Source organism: Vicia villosa, unplaced genomic scaffold, assembly GCF_029867415.1.
Source record: "Vicia villosa cultivar HV-30 ecotype Madison, WI unplaced genomic scaffold, Vvil1.0 ctg.001020F_1_1, whole genome shotgun sequence".
Classification (NCBI taxonomy): Eukaryota; Viridiplantae; Streptophyta; class Magnoliopsida; order Fabales; family Fabaceae; genus Vicia; species Vicia villosa.
In genome coordinates this window covers 283,867-308,189 of record NW_026705450.1, presented here as the reverse complement: position 1 = coordinate 308,189, position 24,323 = coordinate 283,867, and the positions used below count along the sequence as shown (strand labels likewise).

The window sequence follows — 24,323 nt, the reverse complement described above, 5'->3', positions numbered from 1 at the left end:
GAATTTAATTAGTATGCACCGACAAGATAAAAACAGTTTTACACCGTGAGCGAATCGTGACCTTAAATATATATTAAATTTTAAATTTTATTTTAATTATTTATAAAATAATATTCATGAATAGTTGTAATATCTACTCTAAATTTTACACTGCATAGTAATTAATCTCTGACTTTTATTTTTTATTTTTATATAAAAGGCTCAATTTTACTTTTTACATGTTATTTCTCTGAAAAATAAAAGGGTTTTCTCTATAACTCTGATTCAAACTTCAAACACACACTTTGAACTGTAACATCAATGGAAAACCCTTCTATCATCTCTCGAACTTCCAACAATCATCATCACCAACTCTGGTTTGCATTTCTCATTTCCTTTCTCTTATTCTCACTCTTTCTCCGTTTCCATTACTCAAACACCTTTCAATCTCCCAACACTGTCACCACTTTCTCACTCAACACCACAGATTCCTGCCATGGCCGCTACGTTTTCATCCAAAACATCCCTTCTCGTTTCAACCAGTTTCTCCTCCAAAACTGTCAATTTATCACCAAAGGAAGCGACAAACCCAACATGTGTCCTTATATGAACAACATGGGTCTGGGTCCTGAGATTAAAAACGAAAATGTTAGTGATGTTCTTTTGACAAACACTTGGTATGTAACAAACCAGTTTCTGTTGGAGGTTATTTTTCATAATAGGATGAAGAGATATGAATGTTTGACGAATGATTCGGCTTTGGCTTCTGCTGTTTTTGTTCCGTCGTATATTGGTCTTGATATTAGTCGGTTTTTATGGGTGGCTAATCTTACTGTGAGAGATTCTTCTGGTTTTGAATTATTGAGATCGCTTGTTGAGAAGCCTGAATGGAAGAGAATGTGGGGGAGAGATCATTTTGTTGTTTCTGGTAGAATTTCTTGGGATTTTAGAAGACAGGCTGATGATTTGGCTTATTGGGGTAGTAAGTTTAGGTTTTTACCTGAATCTATGAATATGTCTATGTTAGCAGTTGAGGGTAGTTCATGGAAGAATGATTACGCGATACCCTATCCGACTTCGTTTCATCCGTTGTTGGATAATGATGTTTATGAATGGCAGAGTAAAATCAGGCATCAGAAGAGGCAATTCTTGTTTACTTTCACAGGTGCACCGAGGCCTGAGCTTGAGGATTCTATCAGAGGGAAAATCATAGAACAGTGTCGAGGTTCGAGTTTGTGCAAGTTCGTTGATTGTAGATATGAGAAATGTGATGATCCTGTTAATGTTATGAAAGTGTTTGAAAATGCGGTGTTCTCTTTGCAACCTTCTGGTGATTCTTATACAAGGAGATCAATTTTTGATTCGATTTTAGCCGGTTGTATTCCTGTGTTTTTTAATCCGGGTACAGCTTATTCGCAATACAAGTGGCATTTTCCGAAAAACAGAAGTGAGTATTCTGTTTATATACCAGTGAAGGATGTGAAAAAATGGAATGTTGATATTGGAAAAGTGTTGTTGAGGATTCCTGAGAATGAAGTGATTGCAATGAGAGAAGAGGTTATTAAGCTTATTCCGAAAATTGTTTATGCAGATCCTAGAGGTAAATTAGATAATTTTGAAGATGCATTTGATATAGCATTGAAAGGGATACTTGAAAGAATAGAGAATGTGAGGGAAGAGATTAGGAAAGGGAGAGATCCTAGTATTGGTTTTGCAGATGAAGATCATTATAAGTATACATTTTCTGATAACTAGATAGTGTTATGTCCATTCAATAATACTATTAGTTTAAGATTACAATTATAATATATACTGGTTTTTACTTGAACAGAAGCATTCATAGTTAAAATTTTACATATTTTATGATTTTTGTTTGGCTTACATTTATCATGTGAGTTTTTTTTACAGAGTTTAGAATTATTGTTTTGCCGACAGTAGAAGTTACTGTCTATGTACTTCAGCTACATGTTCATTTTGCCGACAAAAAATGGACAATGCTGAGAATTTAGAGGGTCATATTGATGAATAGAAGAAGTATGGTATGGGATGCATGTGAATGGCATGTAATGTAACATATGAAGTTTGGGTAGCATTTAATATAGTCACAGAGGTGGAGCTGAGAGAGGAGGACATAAAAGACCATGTGGATTCTAATTGGCAAATCCCTTATTACAGGCTTTGATTAAGGGTGATTTTCTATGACCCCAAAGATACCATTTCGTCCCTTTGTTGTCTTTTGACTAAAAAAGAATTGCAAAGACCACTTTTTTTGGGGTCAAAACTACTTTTCTTTTGCTAAAGGGTCAAGTGATAGTTTACTTTTATATTTATTTTACTCATCTACTCATGATGTTTATGGAATGACTTCATAGAATTGAACTTTAAGGATTAAAAACTAGTAATGCACGGGTTCTATGGTACGGGACGCGTATTTGTTTCAAATTTATATTTTTAATAGAAAATATATATATATATATATATATATATATATATATATATATATATATTAAAAGTACTTAACATTTTGTGGAAAAAATAAGAATAATTAACATTAAATTACATCTAAAAAAATTCATGAACAAAATTCACAGCACCAAAATTAAATTGTGTCTAAACAACCTTTTAAAACTTCATGTTCCCGTTAATAATCAATATTTTGATTAGTAACTTCATGTTCCCGTCGTTAATTTCAAAATATTTAGATCAGTAACTTCATGTTTCCGTTAATAACTACATGTTCATGTTAATATTAAATATTTTAATCAATAACTTCTTGTTCTCGTGAATATTCAATATTTTAATCAGTAACTTCAGGTTCCTGTTAATATTCAATATTTTGATCAGTAACTTCATGTTTCCCGTTAATATTCAATATTTTAATCACTAATTTTAAGTTCCCGTTAATATTCAATATTTTAATCAGTAACTTCAGGTTCCCATTAATATTCAATATTGTGATCAATAACTTTATGTTCCCGTTAACATTCTCTATTTTGATAAGTAACTGCAAGTTCACATTAATATTCAATTTTAATTAATCAGTAACTTCAAGTTACCGTTAATATTCAATATTGTGATCAGTAACTCCATGTTCCCATTAATATTTACTATTTTAATCAGTAACTTCAGGTTCCCGTTAATTTTCAATATTGTGATCAGTAACTTCATTTTTCCATAATATTCAATATTGTGATCAGTAACTTTATGTTCCCGTTAATATTCAATATTTTGATCAGTAATTTCACATTACCGTTAATATTTAATATTTTAATAGTTGATTAATTTTCATATTTAAATATTTGAATTAATAGTTTCATTGTTCTATTTTATATAATTTTCATATTAGAAGAAAATAAATTTATTAAAATTTTATTGCATTTATTTTTTCTTTGCCAAATAATAATTATCATCCAAAAAATTATTAACAAAATGATTGCATTCAATAGGATTTGATACTAATAGAATTTGACTATAAATAATAGTAGTATGTTACAATTGAATAAGTAGTACACTTTTTTTTCGTGTATATATATATATATATATAACATATATTTGTGAAATAACATCAATAACAAATAATAATTTTTCTAATATTTATTTGTGCAAACATTATTTTAATTGCATAAATTTTATTAATGACATATATTAATATAATAATATTTTGAATCATATAAATTAAAGTAATGATAAGTGACACACATTTTTGTATTTTATCCAATAACACATCTTTTCAAGTATATTTTTAAATTCATTTTAATTGAAATATTTTTTTAAACTAAAAATATTATTATTTTCTTAAAAAATATTGTATCTTAAAATAAAAATTATTTCAAATTATATTTCTTTGTTATTAATATTCAATTACTAAAGTTAATTTTTAAAAATTAAATACTATTTTAAATGTAAATTAACAATCATTTAAAATCATCATAATAATTTTTTATTAAAAAATAATTTATTGGAATATTTTGATTAATAATTTATTAGAAATAATAATAATAATGATAATAATAATAATAATAATAATAATAATAATAATAATAATAATAATAATAATAATAATAATAATAATATAAAAAGTGAAAGGTGAAAAGTGAAAAGTGAGTTGGAAAAGTGAAAAGTGAAAAAAGTGGAAAGTGAAAAGTGAGTTGAAAAATAAAAGATGAGTTTTAAAAATTAACAAAAGACATTTTTTGCCTTCAAATTTATTATTTAGACTAAAATATTAAAAATGTATTTTTGTGATTTTTAGAACAACAAATTTTCTTATATTATAGATTATAAAAGTGAAAAATTTGGCTAGCAAGGCCAATAGAACCAACAACCCTTAAGAAACACCTAAACCAAGGGCCAATAGAACCAACAACCCAACACCTAAACCAAGGCAAAACAAATGATTATTTCCTACATACTAAAAATAATCACTTTTTTTAAAGCAATAATGAGCCGAACCAAATAATGTTTGGTATGTTATGGTAATCTGATAGTACCCTAGATGAAATTAATGGTAGAATTCAAAATAACTCCACCTATATGTTGGTCTTAATTTGTATTCTGATTACTCTATTTATAATTGGATTGTTTTGTGCTAGGAGAAAAATATTTTTTAAAAGAATTAAAATTAAAAATTTATGGTGACGTAAATCGAAAATCTCCAAAATAGCAAAGAGCATAACTAGAGTAAAAGACAAAACAAATCGTGTTCATTAAGCATTAACCAAATATGCATCCCCTCCATATCCATATCACACATAAATTAGTTTATAAGATACCTAAATTAGTTTATTCAATTTGGATATCTCATAATAGCATAAATTGATAACACAGAGTATTATAAATAGTAGTCTCAAGTTTTTTTAAATGCTCTAATAGATTAGTTGTAGTTTAATTATAAAAAAAATAAATAGAGACTATACCTAACTATAGTTTGACTGTTATAAATATTTTAGTTAAATATGTTTTGGTTCTTATAAATATTGCATATTTCGTTTTTAGTCCTTCTAAATGTTTTCTTCAAAGAATTGTTCCTTAAAAAATTTGCAGATTTCGTTAATTTTTTTTGTTTTGTACTATCAAATTGTGTAAGTATTCTTGTCTCAAATTGTGTATGTTATGGGGTATGCCCAAAGGTGTATCCAAGAAGGGAGGCCCAAGTAAAAATACAAAGACACGTGCTCCTGACGAGGCTTCTGTTCAACCAGATGAGGCTTTTGCTCAAGTTTCTATGACTTTTGCAACAACTACTAATCAACCTGTAACACGAGTTTTTGTATGTTCTGATGAGGCTATAAGAAGGTATTTTGGGATAGAGCCTGATGCCTTGGCAACACTGCTGAATGATAAAGATAAAATGGAATTGAACCACTCAGTGTTGACACTAGTCCTGTAAAACCACAAGTTCTGTCTAGATAGTCTGCTAGTGCCAACCCAATTAGTGTACAACAACCTAATGTTGTTAATCCAATGCCAACTGTCAAGCCAATGCCAACTGTCATAACATTCATTGGTAAAAAATCTAAGGTGCATAAGTCTACTGTCAGAACGTTCTTTGGTCCAAAACCAAAAGTGCCTACGTCTACCGCCTCTCCAATGCCAACTGATACCAAAATGGAAATGGCCAAGCATCCATTTACAAGCCAACTATGAGTAATCCTATAATTTACCAATTTATACCAACTGATAGTGTTTGTTGTTTTATGTTAATTTATTTAGTAACATTATGCTTTGATTACAAGTGAAAGGTTTGATTCCATCAAAGAAAAATGCCAAGCATATTGAAATTCCAAAAAGGAAGAGCGGTCGACTTAGGACATTGAAAACGCATGACATTGTGTGATCAAGGAAGCATGTTGAGGATCCACTTATGATTCCTAAAGAAGATATAAATGTTGGCAGTGTTAAGGAGAAGAAGTCTTGGAATGACATCGAGAAGAGCTTGACTCAGTGAATTTATGCTATAAAACATGTGGTTTTTAGTTCATTATGTACTCTTTTGTTATGGATAAGTTCATTATGTACTCTTTTGTTTTGGACAAGTTCATTAAGCACTTTTTTGTTTTGGACAAGTTCATTATGTACTCTTTTGTTTTGGATAAGAATCTTAATGTAATATCAAATGTATGTACTCTTTTGTGAGGAACATCAAACTTATGTTTTTTCTAGAAGTTCTCGTATGAAATATGTTATTTGGAACATCTATCTTGCTATGTTGAAATATATGGTATGAAAATTGTAACAATTATGCCAAAGATTCATTAACCAATGATACATTACTAATACATTAACACACTAACCAGAGATACATTAATCAAAGATAATTTAACCAAAGACACATAACTGACACATTACCACACAAAACATTACTGAATAACATTACTGGTACATTTCATCAACAATTACATTTCAAAACAAAATAGACATTAAACATCAAGGAAATTACAAAACACAATATTTTCATTTTTCCAGAAATTTCCTCTGCATTGAGTTTAGTCTTCAAATTTTTGTTCTTCTTCTTTGTACTCTCACACCAATGCTAGAATGGACCAAATAAATGGAGAGTATTTTGGAGATGTCCATTTTAGAAGAGGATGATACATGTGATTTGTTCATATGGGATGAAGACATTGGAGATAAATCTGGAAATCAAGATGGGAGCATGTTCAAGTCAGAGTTTACACATGAAGATGAAAAAATGCCTTTCGATGAGCTTAACTTCAAATAACCCATTGAATATAAGAGACGAGACGAAACAGATAAGGAGATGGATCAGATTTCCTTTGGCAATATCATGAAGGGAGACGACAAAGATAAAGAAGACGAAAGCTAGATTAAAATCGAAATGTGCAAAGTCAATTATTGATAAGATTTTCTTTGGCTATACAACATGAAATATCTCAAATAATATATTTTAATCACCATAAAATAAAATAAAATGAATTTAAATATACACGTAGACTGTCATACCATTCGTTATTCCCATTTAACGTTAGAGACCAATTCTATGGATGGAAATTTTTTTAAAGATCATTCTTTAAAGGAAATATTTAGAGGGACTAAAAACGAAATCTGCAATATTTATATCATTTTAACAGTTCTCTATATTTTTCATCCAAACAATGAAATTTAGTCAAGTCATTTTCAATTCCTTAACAAAAATTACTTTCTCTCATTAAAATATTTCATCCAAACACACTCTTAATGTAAAATGGTAAAACCCCGTCCATTGTAGAAAAATAGAATTACAAAAATCTCTTGATACTAGTGGCTATCTTTCCATCTCCCTAAACTCAAAGTCAAATATTTCATCCAAACACACTCTTAATATAAAATGGTAAAACCCTGTCCGTTATAGAAAAATAGAATTACAAAAATCTCTTGATATTAGTGGATATCTTTCCATCTCCCTCAACTCAAAGGGAATTCAATATCTCTCAATTCTTATTTAATTGTGATAAAAACAAAACTCTCTTTTTCTCTAAATAATTTTGTAAGAACCATCTTTCTCATTATCACTCTTGAATTACATTTACTTCTCTTGAGATGGTGAAACACTAAGAGTGTGTTTGGATGAGGTAATTAGAAATTTTAAAGTAATTTAAAATTCAAAGCAATTCAAAAGATTCAATTCAAATCCTTTCATTTTTAAATTGTTTTGTTTGGATAGAGTATTAAGATAATTCATTGTTAAATTTTTGGTGTCATTTTGTATAAAATTCAAATTCTTTGGTTTTTGGTGTCATTTCAAAATGATTAAATTTAACTTAAATGAAATACTCCATAAATTTCCATCATTTTAACAATTCTTCATTTTTGTATCCAAACAATGAATTTTGGTCAAATCATTTTAAATTCCCTCAAAATATTAGTTTCCCTCATTAAAATGCTCCATCCAAACACACTCTAAAAGAATCCATCTTATAAAATTCAAGCGAGATAGTGGATAATTAATTCTTAACTTTGTAAATTAATTCTTAACTTTGTAAATTTCATTTCAAATTTTCTAAATTAAATGTATAGTTTCCAGATTAAAAGAAGAAATTCAAAGACCATGAAATGTCCATTCTCCTTTTTCTATGCGTTGGAATTCAAAACCATGAAATGTCCATCCTTTTTTTTGTATGCCTTGGAAATATTGTGATGACCTGACTATTGTAGATTAAGTTAAAGGTCTTGACTGAAGCAGACTGCTAAGCAGGAGACAACAAACAGGAGAGGATCTGAATCCAGTACACCACAAACTAGACGTAAATTGAATGAACCGGATTCAATTCAAATTCAAATGTAAGTAATACTTTAATTTCCGCAATTTTCTTAGAAAATCAATCTCTCTAAACTTATCAATATAATTTAGAAAAACAAATTTTTTCTCATTTGGATTAAAGCTATTTTTTATCAAAAATAGAGGAAAGAAGCTATAGAAATGACATTGGCAGCATACCAAACATGGCCTTTCACCTATGCTAAGACCAAAGGCTTATTTGGCCTTTAAAAGCATTACATTTATTAACTTGTATTTCTGATACATGTAACAGTGCTTCATAGACTAGTAATCTAGAATTCTAATCTATTACAAATCATTGAAGAAGAACAAGTACATTATTATTCTAGTGCTGTTTATTTCAAATTTCAACTGTATCAAAGATACATTTCATTCACTCATACAATGAAAAGATGATATGATAAATAACGCTTATGGATTTAATGATGATAACTAATGCTTATTTAAATCCATATATCTGAAGTGCAGTCACCACCAGGATATCTCATCTCATGAGCAAGGGCAGGACCATCAGGCTCAGCTCCAAAGTCCACAAAGAAGTCCGGGTTGATTTTCAGACCACCTTTCTCAGTATCAACATCAACCTGTAAAATATGAGCTCCCTGCTCTATAAGCTTTGGATAAAACTGTTTATCCCAAGCACTGAATAGTGAGTTGGTAACATACAGCCTCTTCCCATCTAAGCTCAATTGAATCATCTGAGGACCCCCTCTTAGCTTATTCCCCTGAAACATCAATATTACATACATCAGACACTGACACGTGTTGGACACTGGACGAATCGACTATCTGGAGTGTCAGTGCTATATACATATAGACTATTTCACAAAGACAGCACAGGAGTAGTACTAAGTTTAAAATACCTGAATCTCTGGAACATCAACTTGCCAAGTTTCACCGTCGTCCTTAACAGCAACGACAGGGCTTCCTTTCTGGAAAAGGCCACCAACCCATAATTGACCGGTTAGTTTAGGATTTTTGACATCCTCAATGTTATACTGTCTTATATCGCCATGAAGCCAGTTTACGAAGTACAGAAACCGGTCATCAAGAGAAATCAGAAAATCAGTTATAAGCCCGGGCATTTCAGGAAGAAACCAGTTTTGCACTTTCAATGGTTCCACTTGTATCACAATCTGCAAGTAAAAAACTTAGTCTGTAAGTATTATTGATGATTTTCATGATCCATTTTGTGTTTTAAAAGAGAGTAGATATTAAAATCTTTTCAATATACCTCATGGCCCCATGATTCATCTTCTTTCTTGAAAAATCGTATCATGTTACTTGACAATGCACTCCCAACAAAACCTGTATCTTTAGCGGGATCATGAAGGAACCTAATCTGCATTCATAATCAGAACGAAACAGAAAACAAACAGCTCAAACAATTAAACTGTAGACAGTGGATGTACAGGATTGAGCTAGTTTAGATATCCAAAACGGTTCAAATTTTAAAACATTGTTTGAGATACAAAGACAAAAGAAAAGAAAAAATGCATTTGAAACATCTCGCAGAGTATTTTAAACAAAATATCTACCTCCAAAGGTAAAAGCCCTTTTTCACCAAGGTCCAGTGTTTGTCTCAGTTCGCCCCCGGGCCAGTTGTATATATGAAGATGCCTCCCATAGAGTCCATCAGCAACATGCTGCAAGTTAAAGCCCTGTCTAAAGGCCTTAGGAGCACCCCATGATGTGCTAATCATAGTATTGAATCGCGGTTGGTACCAAAAGTCGTATCCAAACAATGGACTGTGACCTGGTTTCTCCCACCTTCAAGATACAAAACAATATAATTAAAAAAACAAATAAATGCTAAATAGAGCTATTGCGGAAGATGCAACATCATACAATGCTCGATCCCGTGAACATTTGCAGCATGTCAATAAGCATTCTTTTAACCTTACCTTCCTTTCACATTAAACTCGGAATCAAGAAGAAGAAAACCATTTCCATCAGCATTTCCTTCTTTATCTCCGATACACGAGATCATAATTTCACCAGAAGCCAGGCAATGAGATGTGTGTGGATAAGCTAATCCAGTCTTCTCCGCGATATCTGCAGGCTCGACAACTTTGTACAAAGATGGAGCCCTTGGATCTGTTTTTGTGTCAACCACATGTATACGACCTGATCTGCAATAGCAAAAAGTTCATTTTAGTTTACATCACAAGATAGTTAAAATAAAAAACACATACATGTAGTTATGTTCTAACACCAACGCTTCTGATAGAATATTTCTAGTTATCAGAAGCTTAGGTGTTAATGACGGGGACATAAGCTTTAAAAAATACAAGTGATAGAACCTAACTACATGAGAGAAAGCAGGTAGAGAGCCTTACGTAAGTCCAGGTACGATGAGAAATCTTCTCTGAACAGACGGGTCACCATGGCAAGAACTGCAAGAATTCCAACCAGTATGATGCAATTCATCACCAACATTTGGAACGGGTAGTCTGTGAATCACTTTCGAAAAAGTTGGAGAGTTTGGATCCACATCAACTGTAGCCAAATAATCAGGCTTCTCAATTCCCGTCCCTGTATTCAAAATTCAAATTCATCAAATTAAACGAAGCACAGACACCCCGAACACAACAAAGTCAGGTATCAAGTACATGTGGTGTCATAGAATTAAACATTCTTTTATGAAAATTACCAAAACTCAATCAAACAATAAGACAAAACAAAGATGCATGCAAATCATATACAAAAAAAAAATCAATTAATCAATTATAATTCCTAAATGAAACCAGAAACCCCGACGAACACACAACACATACAGGTGTCTGACATGAACACATTTTTTTCAGAGGTGTCGGGCTACAGAAAATTAAACCTTCTTTTACGAAAATTTCCAAAACTCAATCAATAACACAGAACAAATGCATGCAAATCATAAGGGAAAAAAAACCAATTAATCAACTATAATTCGTTACCTGTGTAAATAGCAGTGACATAAATAAGAGTTTCTCTTGGACCCTTAATGGCATCAAGAGGGGTAGCATAGCCTGGCCCTGATTTGCAGCATCCATTCTCTGCCATTTTTTCTCTGAGAAAAATTTTAGGAAGAAAAGTGTGGAGAAGATTTATGAGATAACCTCGAAGAGATGGTGACAGAAAGAAACAACGTTGTCGCGTATATAACTCGTGACTGTTGTGTATGTATTGGAACAGTAATCTCGTCTTTGTACATATTCGCGACAAATTTATGTCTAGAATCGATGTACATTAATTAGTCTAACATGACATTATTATGACCAAAATTAAATGCATTTAAAATTTGAAATTTTGTTCCTAATTAATTTTTTAGTTATGTTTTTCTGTAGTATTAAATGTTTTCATGTTTGTTTTATATTGGAAATAAATATTTTTTTGAAAATTTTAAATAATTTTTGTGATTATCAATATTAAATTTTATTTAATTTATAAGATATTTTACGATGTTAGTCAATTATACTAGTAGACTATTCAAAATATTTGACTAATAGTACTTCTCTGAAATGGCAGATACCAAGAAATTTGAGGTTTTCAAATTGAAAAATACTTATATGAACGCAATCATAACACATGGATTTACACGCAACCAATCATATTGTTTTATTAATTAAAAAATTAAAATAAAATTGTCTCTATCCTCCATTAAACCAACCACTTCATTATGACAATTAAAAACGAAATTAAATTTTAAATAATTTTCAATTTTCTTACTTTTTATTGGTTATTCCTAAAATTATATATTTAGGTTCGTATTCATGCAAGTATTTCTCTTAAAATTGAGACTAAAAGCATCAATTTTTTCACTATTATTTTGTTTGTAAATTAAGTTTAATATATTTTAAATTTTGATTTTTTAATAAAAACAAAAATAAATTGTAAATATTTTATCATATAGTATAATATATGTAGGAATAACACCAATCTGAACGGGTACATATTTTATCTGTTCATGTCTAAACCTAAATTTCAAAGCAATTTCTATTACCCGTTTCGATTCTCAACAGAGTGAAGATTTAAAATTCAAATAAGTTCGGGTCGGAGTCAGATATTTTCACTCCACCACCATCTATATAATAAAAATATTTATTTTTCCCACATCAAATTACATTATAAATAATAAAATAATCTTAAAAAATTACATACATGTATTTTTATATTTCAAATATTTTAATACAGGTTAAAATATCAAAAAATTGATTATGTATATTTAATATTTTAACATAAGTTTTTCTTTAATTCTCTGTACTCACGTCTCTTTACAAGTGTATTTTTATTGACAAGATATCCAAATCTCATCTCAATAGATTATATTTTATAAATTTGGTTTATGGTCCAAAGTAACATAACATGTTTGTTATGTATATCTTATTTACATACATTGATAATATATATTTTATAATATATATATATATATATATATATATATATATATATATATATATATATATAAATGACATCAATAATAAATAATTTTTTTAATATTTAATTATGCTAACATTATTTTAATTGTATAAATTTCAATAATGACATATATTACTATAATAATATTTTAAATCATATAAATTAAAGTCACTTATGACACACATTTTTGTATTTTATCCAATAACATACATTTTCAAGTATATTTTTAAATTCATTTTAATAGAAACAATTTTTTTATCAAAAATTATTATTATTTTTTTAAAAAATATTGTATCTTAAAATAAAAATTATTTCAAATTATATTTCTTCGTTATTAATATTAAATTACTAAAGTTAATTTTTAAAAATTAAATACTATTTTAAATATAAATTAACAATTATTTAAAATGATCATAATAATCTTTTTATTGAAAAATAATTTATTGGAATATTTTGATTAATAATTTATTAGAAATAATATTAATAAAGTAATAAAAAGTGAAAAGTGAAAAAGTGAAAAGTAAAAAATGAGCTGGGAAGTGAAAAGTGAGTTGGAAAAAATCAACATATTTTTTGCCCATAAATTATTAATTTAGACTAAGATAACAAAAAGGTATTTTTGTTTTTTTAGGGTTAATACTTATTTTCACTCCTGCCATATGGGGTTGGTTTGAAAAATCCTCATGTAAAAAAAATTGCAAGAATTCCCCTAATATTTGAAGATTCTCTCGTTTTAAACATTGTAAAATATTTGTTTCTAAAACCAACCTTGATATTTGAAGATTCGGTCATTTTGAACCCTACAATCTTGTAGATTATGTCATTTTAAACCCTCTGGAATATGACGGACAAGGTTGGTTTTACTAAAAAAATAATTTACAGAGTTTAAAATGATAGTCTTTCAAGTGGCAAGGTTGGTTTCAATAATAAATTTTTTACAAGGTTTAAAACGAGAAAATCTTCAAATGCTATGGGAATTCTTGCAACTTTTATTTTGGCAGAGGTTTTTCGAACCAACCACATATGGCAGAGGTGAAAATATGTATTAACCCTTTTTTTATAAGCAAAATGGATATTTTTGTGATTTCTAGAACAAAAGTTTTATAATAATTTATTAGAAATAATATTAATAAAGTAATAAAAAGTGAAAATAGAAAAGTGAAAAAGTGAATAGTAAAAAATGAGTTGGAAAGTGAAAAGTGAGTTGGACAAAACCAACAAAAGATTTGTTTGCCCCTAAATTATTAATTTAGACTAAGATGACAAAAGAGTATTTTTGTGATTTCTAGAACAACAAATTTTCTTATATTATAAATTAATAATTTATTAGAAATAATATTAATAAAGTAATAAAAAATGAAAAGTGAAAATTAAAAATGTGAAAAAGTAAAAAGTGAGTTGAAAAAGTAAAAAGTGAGGTAAAAAAATCAACAAAATATATTTTTGTCTATAAATTATTAATTTAAATTAAGATAACAAAGGAGTATTTTTGTTATTTCCAGAATAACAAATTTTCTTATATTATAAATTAAGAAACTAAATTGAACCCAAGTTAAATTTAAATGACTAAAAAGAGTATTTTTTTTAAAATTTATGATGATGAATTATACTCCCTCTGTTCCAAATTATAAGAGAAAATTATTTTTTAAATTCATCGAATAATTAATGTATTTGGTCTATATAAAGACCAGATACATTAATTTTTCAATGAATCTAAAAAGTGATTTTCTCTGGGGGAGTATGTGTTAATTTAACTTTGAATGAAATCGTGTCATCACAAACTTATGGAGTATCTAAATGGCCGAAAGCTGATAAGGATTGCACGATAGATAGATGTTTGTTTGACAGTGTTCAAGATAAGAAGTGAGAAAAATATAGTAATTTTCTCCAATTGAAAGTGAGCATGTGGGATCGAAGTTTGTCGTATATGTAGAATGTAAAAATAGACTTGAATTGAAGACATTATAAAAAAGAGAAAAAAAATTCAAGAAATACATCTATAATATTCTGACAAAAAGAAATACATCTATAATAAAATAAAAATAAAAATGACGGAAAGTTTGAAACTACTCATGTCTTGAGTGGATGTGGTTGACGGCAAATTCATGGGCATTTTTCTTACATATGCCTGTGACGTGTAGTAAAGATGATGATGATAATATTATCTTCAAAAACTTTAATTAAGTACTTCCTCCACTCCACTATGATCCTTCACATTATTTCACTTAAATTATGAAAAGTGTATAAAAGTTAGAGAATATCCTTTTTATTCTAGTTATTTTGTCATATTTTGATAATGGTGAAATTTTTATTAATATGATGATACAATTAAAAAAAGTGTATTGAAAATTGAAACGAGTCATTTATTTTGGGATATCACTTTATTTCAAATAGGTCACTCATAGGTTTGGACGGTCTACAGGAGCCTATAGCTTAATCTAATTAAGGTTAGTCAGACCTAATTAACAAAAATGTCATAGTTAAGCTTTTTTACAAGTCTATTTAATTAAATAGGTCAGACTTAAGCTATTAAAAAAATTTATAAAATATTATAGATCTACCTATATTTTTATATATATTAAAAATCGATTAAATATGCTGCATATATATTAGAATAAATGTTAAATATGTAGGCCTATATATGGATATATAGTCCAGCCTATAAGATTTTTTAAGTAATATGAATTAATTGAAAACCTTAATAAAAAAAGACTTTTAAATAGACTTTTAAGGCAGACTGAGCTTTTAAGATCAGACCGGACTAAAAAAAAATCTATAGTAAATCATAAGCCAAATTCAAACTTTTAAAATTCATTGTATGTCATACTCAAACCTTGTAAAAATTAACCTAACCTATTTCATTCCTATACATGATTTTCTTTCACACAGTAAAAAAATTAAATTTATGGTATGAATTGGACTATGTAGGTCACTCAAAAATTAAAAAGTGTTTAGAACTTACTTGAAACTTCCAATAAGCTCGCGAGATACTTGATGCTCCATACTTAGAAACTTCAACTGGCTCTTAAGGTTACGGTCAATATTGTCACTATCATCCCTTTCAAAATACTCAGAATTATAGAAACTATCCTCGTTATTAGGTAAAAGACTGTAAATGGTACCCTCTCTTTCATAAAAAAATGTCCTCGTCACTCTCATCAGTCTCAAAACCCTTAGGAAAGTGATCCAGGAACTTGTTTATAAATACTATAATGAAAGGGACATAGGAGGTTGTCGCGAGATATTTGAGCAAATAGGATCGTCCAGTTCCTATAGAACCTATCACTAAAATACCCCTAGGAGGGGATAGGGCTAAACGTAGCGAAAAGGGTTTCCCATCAGATGGGAAATCCAAACAACTAGCCCCACACGGGATTTCTGAATAAGTGATTGTCTGATAATGAGCCAGGAATACCCGCCTTTCTGCTAAGCAGGATGTATTGAACTCATAATTCATTAGATCCTTTTTATGAATGTCCATTACATATCGTTAATAAATTGTCCCCGATTGCTCAATCATTTGATAACCAGATTTATTCTTTGATAAATTATCACTATTAGTCAGACTCAATAAAATTTGATCCATCCTTTTTTATAACGTTAAGGTAGAGAACTGAAACAAGAATTCTCTTTCTTTATCAGCAATCATATCACTAGTCGAGATCCAGGATTCTATTTTATCATCAATCCAATCACTATTCATGTTTTTTCTTTTCCTTATCAATGAATAAATTGCTTTACTTGTATGACTTAAATGTCCCGTATTTCTCAAAAACGCGATTCGATTGATGGGATTTGGTATAATACTTATGAGATCCATGAGATTAAAACCTTTCTTCTTTGAATGTATGGATTGGACCCCATAAGCAAAACCACCATCCCTTGGGATGTTGCCGCCAGAAGCAGAACCTTGTCTTTCTTCTAGAAAATTTCCTAATTGTTCTCGAGCAACTCGAAAGATATCCTTTAACCAGAAAGAATTTTGTTCTAATATAGGATATCTATCCAGAAGTTTTTGCAATTCCATGATGTACGATGGAATCATCAAAGATTTGACCTGTTCGAACTCTGTCTGTAACTCATTAGAGAATCGAGAAACAAAGAAAAGATGTGTATGAACTAGATATCCAGTAACAAGAATAAGTAAAAGGATTGAAAACAGGAACTCCTCCATATTTAGTGATCTAAGATGTGTCGATATGAAAGGTGACTCATCTTTTGTGTGAAAAAGATCTCCGTACACCTCTACAAGATAATTATGTAAACACTTACTCGAAATCTCACTTATAATATTCCACCGATGTGAAAGACACAGTTTTTTCGGAAGAATTCCCTTGTATCCATGCCTAATATTATGAAAAATAGATACAATTTTTTTTAAATTTAGGACTCCTCCTTAGTATCGCAAAATGGTCTGAAAAAGTATCTAAGAATATTTGTAACATCCCGATTTTTATTAATATTTTTATTAATTATATTAGTAATTATATTATTTGGTGTTTTTAATAATTGCTTATTTATTTAGTTATTATGTGATATAATAATTATTTGAAATATTTAATTGTATGTGTGTTTGTGTTATTTGGGTTGATTAAGTTGTATGAGAGATATAGCTAAATGGGCCTAAGTGATAGATTGGTGGGTTAAGCCCAATTTACATAAGTGAGATAGTAAGAGAGGTTAGGGTTTTAGAGGTTACTATTTTCATTTGGGGGAAAATATAGGAAGAATAGAAAAGAGGCAAAAGGGAAGAGAACAATGGTGGAAGAGAAAAGCTAGAAGAAACTTCATTTTCGCAGCAAGTTTCAGCATTGAGTCACCTTAGCAAAACGGATGTATCTCTCAATCCAACCGTTGGATCGTCGCGTGGTTTTGACACAACGTTCCTGACTCATAGAGGTAAGTTCTGACCGGAGCGATTTTGATTTTGAAGATTTTAAGTTCGTCTGATAAGCTGATTTCCGAACTGGTTTTTAGGTGTGTCTCCAAATTATGTTTGAAGGATTTATTTTGGAGAAAAGCTTAGAGCTATGGTGAAAGATTTCATATTTGCCAAGGTAAGAGTGGGGTTCTTTCATGCTAAAGGGTTGTATGATAGTATGTTATAGTGGGTTTAATTCTATACTTTGATATCCATGTTCTTCTATGTTGCAATTTTGGGTATTTGATGATTTGTTGGAATGTGATGATATAAATGTGATAAGTTGTGTGCAATTGATAATCTATGTGTATTAGATTGTTATGTTTGTTGTGAGTAAACCATTGATAGTGAAATATTGGGTTTTGTTATAGAATTGGAAAATAATGGAATAGAAATATAATAGTTGAATTGAAATTAATATAGTTTAATTATTAATTGGATAGTTAAATTATTAGTTGAATTGATTCCAATAAGTCTATGTGATTGGAATATACTTGGACTTGGACCAATTATTCGGTTTATCGGTAAATTACGGTATTTTGAGAAATTGTTTGTAATTTTGTTTTGGCTTGAATATGTATGTTGAGAAATATATATTGTCATGCCAATGATCTTGTTTTGATATTGATTCTTTATGGTTAGTTGGTTAGCATTAATTCTAATTACTAATTGCTTGATGTTGAAAATGTGTGTTCATGTATAATTGACAAAAATGAGAATTAACATGAGATAGTATGATTACTAGTGTTAATTGGATTGTGTGAATCGTAATTGATTAATTGGCCTCTCATATGTGAATGATGTGTGTGTGTTGTGAATGTTGTGTACAATTGGTGGATAATTCATAGAGTTGAATTGTTGTGATATGTGGAAAGTTAAGATGGTAGAGATGATCTTAATTGCATATATTTGTGAGATTGTACATACATTCATATCATAGTGTGCCTTGAAACATAGGTGGAATTGCTTTGAAACACAAGCGTGGCTTGGATTCTAGAGTGAATCGGAAAGCGGTAAACTATATGTTTACATTTGGTGGCTTTGGTCTTGTCCGGATCTGAAGCGTGGCTAGATTCTATATGAATCGGAAGCGGTGGAACTTTGGGTCCATATTGGGTACCACATGCATAGAGTCACATGTCTTGCATTGAGTTACATTGGAGTTATGTGATGTTTGAATATATGTAATTATGTGATTAGGTGATTGTTATGTGTGCATGAGATGTGATAATTAAATTTGGTGATGTTTGATACATGATTTTGGTGATATATGTAAATGAAACGTATATGATGAGAATGCAAATATATATATATATATATATATATATATATATATGTATGTATATATATATGTATTAATGATATATGTATATATGTGGAATATATGAACCATGTTTTGCCATTGTTGATAGTTGTATTAATTTACGTTGTGATTATGAAGTATATGTTATTATGTGCTTGAATGACATACTTGTAAACTTGAATACATTGTTATAGTTGATAGTTAACATTATTGTTGTGATGCAAATTGCTTATATTGAGAAGTGGTGAATTGTGTATGATTTTATCTTTGCTATATGTATTATCATACTTTCCTTTATAATGTTTGATATCTCACCCCTTCTGCTGATGTTTCCCCTACCATGGGAAATGGGCAGGTACTCAAGTATAACTATGGAAGTTTGTAGGTTCATCGTATCCAGTTGGTGTGTCGCTCTGATACGTAGCACTCGGGGGTTGTCTATATTGTTGTTTCTATGTTGTTCATGTTTTAGTTGTTGAGTTCCAAATTGGATAATGAGAAGTACTGTGATGTTTGAAGTTGTTTCTGATTAAATAAGATGATTTGTTTATAAAGCCGAATGTTATGATTCCGCTGCATATTAAAATGAAGTTGGTTTATCTAAGAGCTGTTGTAAGTTGTTTTGTGCTTCTCTGAGATTAAAGTGCTATGTATCTGTTTATGAGTTGTTTATATGAAGTAAATGTGATATCCCAAATGCTTGTTGATAGTTTTTAAAATACTCTGATTTCTCGCATGATATTTTCGGGTAGAATTTGGGGTGTTACATTAGTGGTATCAGAGCCTGGTTGGTCCGTCCGGCCAAGTTGTCGAGTCAGTTGATTTGTGTGACAGTTGAATGATGTTAGTGTTTTATTCCTTAGTACGCGACATGTGTGTGAAACACTGTTGGTACTTGTTCGTTTTGTTGCAGGGTTAGTTTGAGCGAAGTAGGGAAGAAGCTGTGCTTCTTGGATATGTTTCAGTTGTAAGTTATTGGTGCAATATATTTCTTAAGGAGACAGAGCAAGCAATGTAGAAGTTTGTTGGTTTCCGAATTCGAAGGTAACATGGATTTAAGATTTTGGTTGTTTAACAAGTCGGAACGTCTTGGAATAAGGACAATTGTTATAAGATGGAATTTACACTACAACGAGGAAGGGCTTTTACAGCGCTTTTTTTGGCCTTTAACAGCGCTTTAAAGCGCTGCCAAAGCCAGCGCTGGCATAGGCTACGAAAGCGCTTTTAAAAGCGCTCTGGTAGGCCCCCTTATAAGAGCGTTTTTCTGGAAAAAGCGCTCTTGTAGGCCCCCCTTTAAGAGCGCTTTTCAGGAAAAAGCGCTCTGGTAGGCCCCCCTTTAAGTGCGCTTTTTCCAGAAAAGCGCTGTGATAGGCCCACCTGTGAGAGAAAAAATTAAAAAAAAAAAACAACATACTAAAGCGCTTTTGTAAAAGCGCTCTTATAGGGTGGGCTTTAAGAGCGCTTTTTCCAGAAAAAGCGCTCTGATAGCCCCCCCTATAAGAGCGCTTTTACAAAAGCGCTTTAGTATGTTGTTTTTTTTTTTTTTTTGCTTTCTTAGTAATCTTTGGCAGCACTTTTAAAAAGAAGCGCTTTAGTATGTGGGCCTTTAAGAGCGCTTTTTTAAAAAGCGCTTTAGTAGCTAAATGAGGTATTTTAATGTGCAGCCTGTAATTTAATCCTCCCAGTCGACCTGTAATATTTTCGACCTGTAATATGTTTTCAGCCTGTAATATTTTCGACCTGTAATTTATTTTCGACGATATTATTTCAGCCATCAGTAAGACAATATATATATATACTAATATAATACCATTATAATATCCAATATTATATATATACATCATTACAACATCAATAATATTATAGTACTTCAATTCGACACAAATCCTACATGAAAAAGCGCTTAATATAAAAATGACACAAATCCTCTTTTATTTCTTCCAACTTAAGTCTCGGGTATCCAGTGGCACGGAATTCGTCAAGGTACTACAAAACAAAAACAAAATATGAATGATACATTTAGTTAAATGTAATAAATTATATGAAATTATCTTAAGTTATAAATTCATACCGTGATCGGAATCTCTAATTGATTTGCCTGAAGGATTTCTTTCATAAACCTCAATACAAAGTATCCGCAATCGTAACTGTTTTTCTGTTGCGGGCACTACATAGAAAAACAAATAAGATTCTATAGTTGTGCATTGTTTTATCAAGTAGCATAAATATATTATAAGCAACATTGTGAAAAATAATGTACCTGCACTTGGATCCAAGTAATGTTGCTAGATTTAGTTCGGGATACCTGTGCGTCCCGTTGACTTCGGAACACTTGTATTGATCTAATTAACAAATATATAAAAGCATATGTTTAGATCAATCCCACAAATAAGTAAATATATATATATAAATATACACGAATATATATTTAGAACGATCCCACTTACAAATCAACGATGTCCTTCATGGCCGGATAATTGGTCCATTCACCATTTACCGAATTCAGATAATACACGACTTCCCTTATAGGGTTGATAGCAAGCAGCAACCAGTGTGCTCTATAAATAAAAACAATAGGTTATATGAAAATTTTGCTATACACAAAAGAAACAGAGATTAGATGAACAAAGAATGAGAAACTAACCCTAGGAGCAGTCTAAAATTAAAATGTAAAAAATAATTAATAAACGGTTTAGAATTGACATTCGAAAACTAAATGATTCATAATCGTTTTCAATATACCTCATCACTAATGGTAATGAGCTCCGAGGGCCATGCAACAAATGATCCTATTGCATCTCGCAGCAATGTCGTCTCTGAGACCATGTCAGGTACCGGTACCATCGCATCATGATCTACTACAACATCCACCGATACTTTCAGGTGTCCATCCGGGAGCGGTCTATGGTGAAGTAAATCTCCCAAAGTGTTGTGCACTTTTCCCTTGCCAACTAGTCGATAACTCGGTTCCGATAAGTATAGTTGGCAAGATGAAATGCCCTAAACCAATAGTAAATATAAAGTCATTATCATTAATAAAATAGAACAATTTAAAAGGAAAAAAAATTATAATTACCTCGGGAAATTTCCTTTGATAGTTGATACTAGCCTTATCACTAGTTTCTTTCACCGATGAAGTGTTGCACTTTTCTCTCATATACGCCTCTTTATCTCTTTGCAATTCAGAGACTTGTGCTTGCAATTCCGCCAACTTTTGCAACACTTCTTCATTTGAAGGATTTCTTCTCCTAGGACTCTTGTAAAAAGAGGTTGGAGTCACACCATGACCCTTACCCCTCACCCGACCGGGATACTCAGGAGCATCTAGTGCTCTACTAAGTATGCTCCCCTCACCGGTGGATGCCGATTGCGACAAGGTCTCCTGTAATTCATTTACATTAAAAAATCATTTATATATTAAAAAACATTTGATTTAATTAAAGACACAGTATTATACTTACACATTCAGTAAAAACTCTCCGAACTTCGGGATCGACAGCATGATCCTTGCCCACACGAGCTTCCCTCCACAACACATGTTCAGGAAGTGAGGTTTCCTCACTTTTAGTCTCCTCTAACTATGCATTGACACAAATGATAAAATCATCAAATAAAACACATTTAGACAATTAATTAAAACGCATTTCTATTTACTTACAATTTTATCCTCCAAGCGTGCATATCCCAAACGCCCTTTTTTGTATGGATATGCGGGTTTGGATGCTCTCTCACTATTCTTGGCACTCCTTTTCCGAAAATCTTCATCTCTTTGCTCTACAAACTTAGCCCAATCTTCTTCACCAATGAAGATCTCATACTTTTTTGGCCGTCCCGGTGCCTCTTCAAGAAAGTTTCCATCTTTATCTTTAAGATAAGTGTTTGTCAAAAAAGCTTTCCACCCTCTATATCTTTTGCCGGCCAAACCAAGTATGTAGCATCTACGATCATCTGGTATCTCAAAAGTCCTCTGCAAAAAAACATACGCATACCATCATACATTTTGGGACAACCATCATACGCATACCATCATACAACCATCATACAACGGTTTCTCTGCATCGCTTACCAACCTCTCAAACATTTTGGGACAATCCGCAAGATCTTCTTCAAGCGCTTCTGCAATCTCTTCGACTCGATCGCAATCGTATGTGTCTGTGCAATCGTCGTTTGAAGCATACTTCCTATTACAACTCGACCCAGCCTTCCCGTTACTTTTCTCACCATGCATTGTCCAACATGTATAACTTCTATCAATTCCAAACCGTAGTAAATGGGATCCCAACTTTTTCCCGTCAACCTTATCCCCATAACAGCAACCCAAGCAAGGACACGACATTCGAAGCAGGTCTTCGGAGTGCGTAACCGCAAACTCAACGAATTCCCATACCCCTTTCTCGTACTCTTTCGACAATCGGTTTGATCTCATCCATGTCTTATCCATGACTTAATTAAGCTAAACAAAAACGGTCAAACTTTCACTCTTCACAAGTAACCCCTATGGCGAATTCAATTCACAAAGTTAGTAAGTACATCACTTAACGATTAACGAAATTGATATCATGTCGAAATAATGAGTATTACTTAATATAATCTAAAAGTTACAAAGTTAGTAAGTTCATCACTTCAAAATCAGAGAATATTCCACATGTCGGAATAATGAGTATTACACTCATGTCTTAATTAATTAAGCTAAACAAAAACAACTAATTATTTAGGAACAGAACGGTATAATGCGTTTCTGTCAATAAAACGCAATGAATCAGAAGCAATAAAACGCAACATATTACGGAATGAATCAGAAGCAATAAAACTCAACATATTACTTTGGCGAGAGAGAACAATATATTACCTGTATAGTAGTAAGCAACTTGTAGACCCACACAATGTAAGATTCTTGAATGAGATCAAACTTTCACTCTTCACAAGTAACCCCTATCAATACAAAAAGAATAAGTCACAAATCTATAACATTGACAACACTAGAAATTGTGTCAATGGAAAGCAATTAATTACCTGTATAGTAGAAAGCAACTTCTTGAATGAGATCAAACTTTCACTCTTCACAAGTAACCCCTATCTAGCAAAGATATTCCTAAAAAATATAAAATAAAAAACTTAATTGAAGAATATAAAAATTAGGTCATAATCCATAGCTTAAAAAAATCAGCATTGTATCATTATGTCAAATTCATTCAAATTCAAGTAAACTCACAAACAAACACAATTTTCAAACCAAAAATGAAACAAGATGCAAGAAGTCACATTGTACCATGAGAAATTGGGTTCAAAACAAGTTCTAAATCCCTAAACCAACATCCCGGACAGCCATGATATACGTATAAATTGGCTCTCAAAATTCACTTCAAACAAGTTCAAGATGAAATAATGTAAAATTTGAAAGAGAATAATGTGAATGTTTCCCATCTCATTTCATTTCAGAAATAAAT

General features: G+C 30.8%; 3 protein-coding genes across 3 annotated transcripts; 1 reads left to right on the top strand and 2 right to left on the bottom strand.

Annotated features, from left to right (window-relative positions):
- The first annotated feature begins 246 nt into the window (after nucleotides 1-246).
- Nucleotides 247-1,853, top strand: LOC131632775 (probable xyloglucan galactosyltransferase GT14). Its single transcript, XM_058903500.1, has one exon. The coding sequence runs from the start codon at nucleotides 301-303 to the stop codon at nucleotides 1,732-1,734; it is 1,434 nt and encodes a 477-aa protein (XP_058759483.1). The 5' UTR covers nucleotides 247-300; the 3' UTR covers nucleotides 1,735-1,853.
- Nucleotides 1,854-8,452: 6,599 nt separating this feature from the next.
- Nucleotides 8,453-11,395, bottom strand: LOC131632773 (selenium-binding protein 2-like). Its single transcript, XM_058903498.1, has 7 exons — nucleotides 11,191-11,395; nucleotides 10,597-10,792; nucleotides 10,162-10,389; nucleotides 9,796-10,027; nucleotides 9,492-9,599; nucleotides 9,121-9,393; nucleotides 8,453-8,982 (listed from the first exon to the last, which is right to left on the bottom strand). The coding sequence occupies exons 1-7, from the start codon at nucleotides 11,294-11,296 to the stop codon at nucleotides 8,701-8,703; spliced, it is 1,425 nt and encodes a 474-aa protein (XP_058759481.1). The 5' UTR covers nucleotides 11,297-11,395; the 3' UTR covers nucleotides 8,453-8,700.
- A 4,849-nt stretch (nucleotides 11,396-16,244) lies between these two features.
- Nucleotides 16,245-16,826, bottom strand: LOC131632791 (protein Ycf2-like). The gene has a single exon (XM_058903519.1). It carries the CDS (start codon nucleotides 16,824-16,826, stop codon nucleotides 16,245-16,247), a length of 582 nt encoding a protein of 193 aa, XP_058759502.1.
- Nucleotides 16,827-24,323: the final 7,497 nt, after the last annotated feature.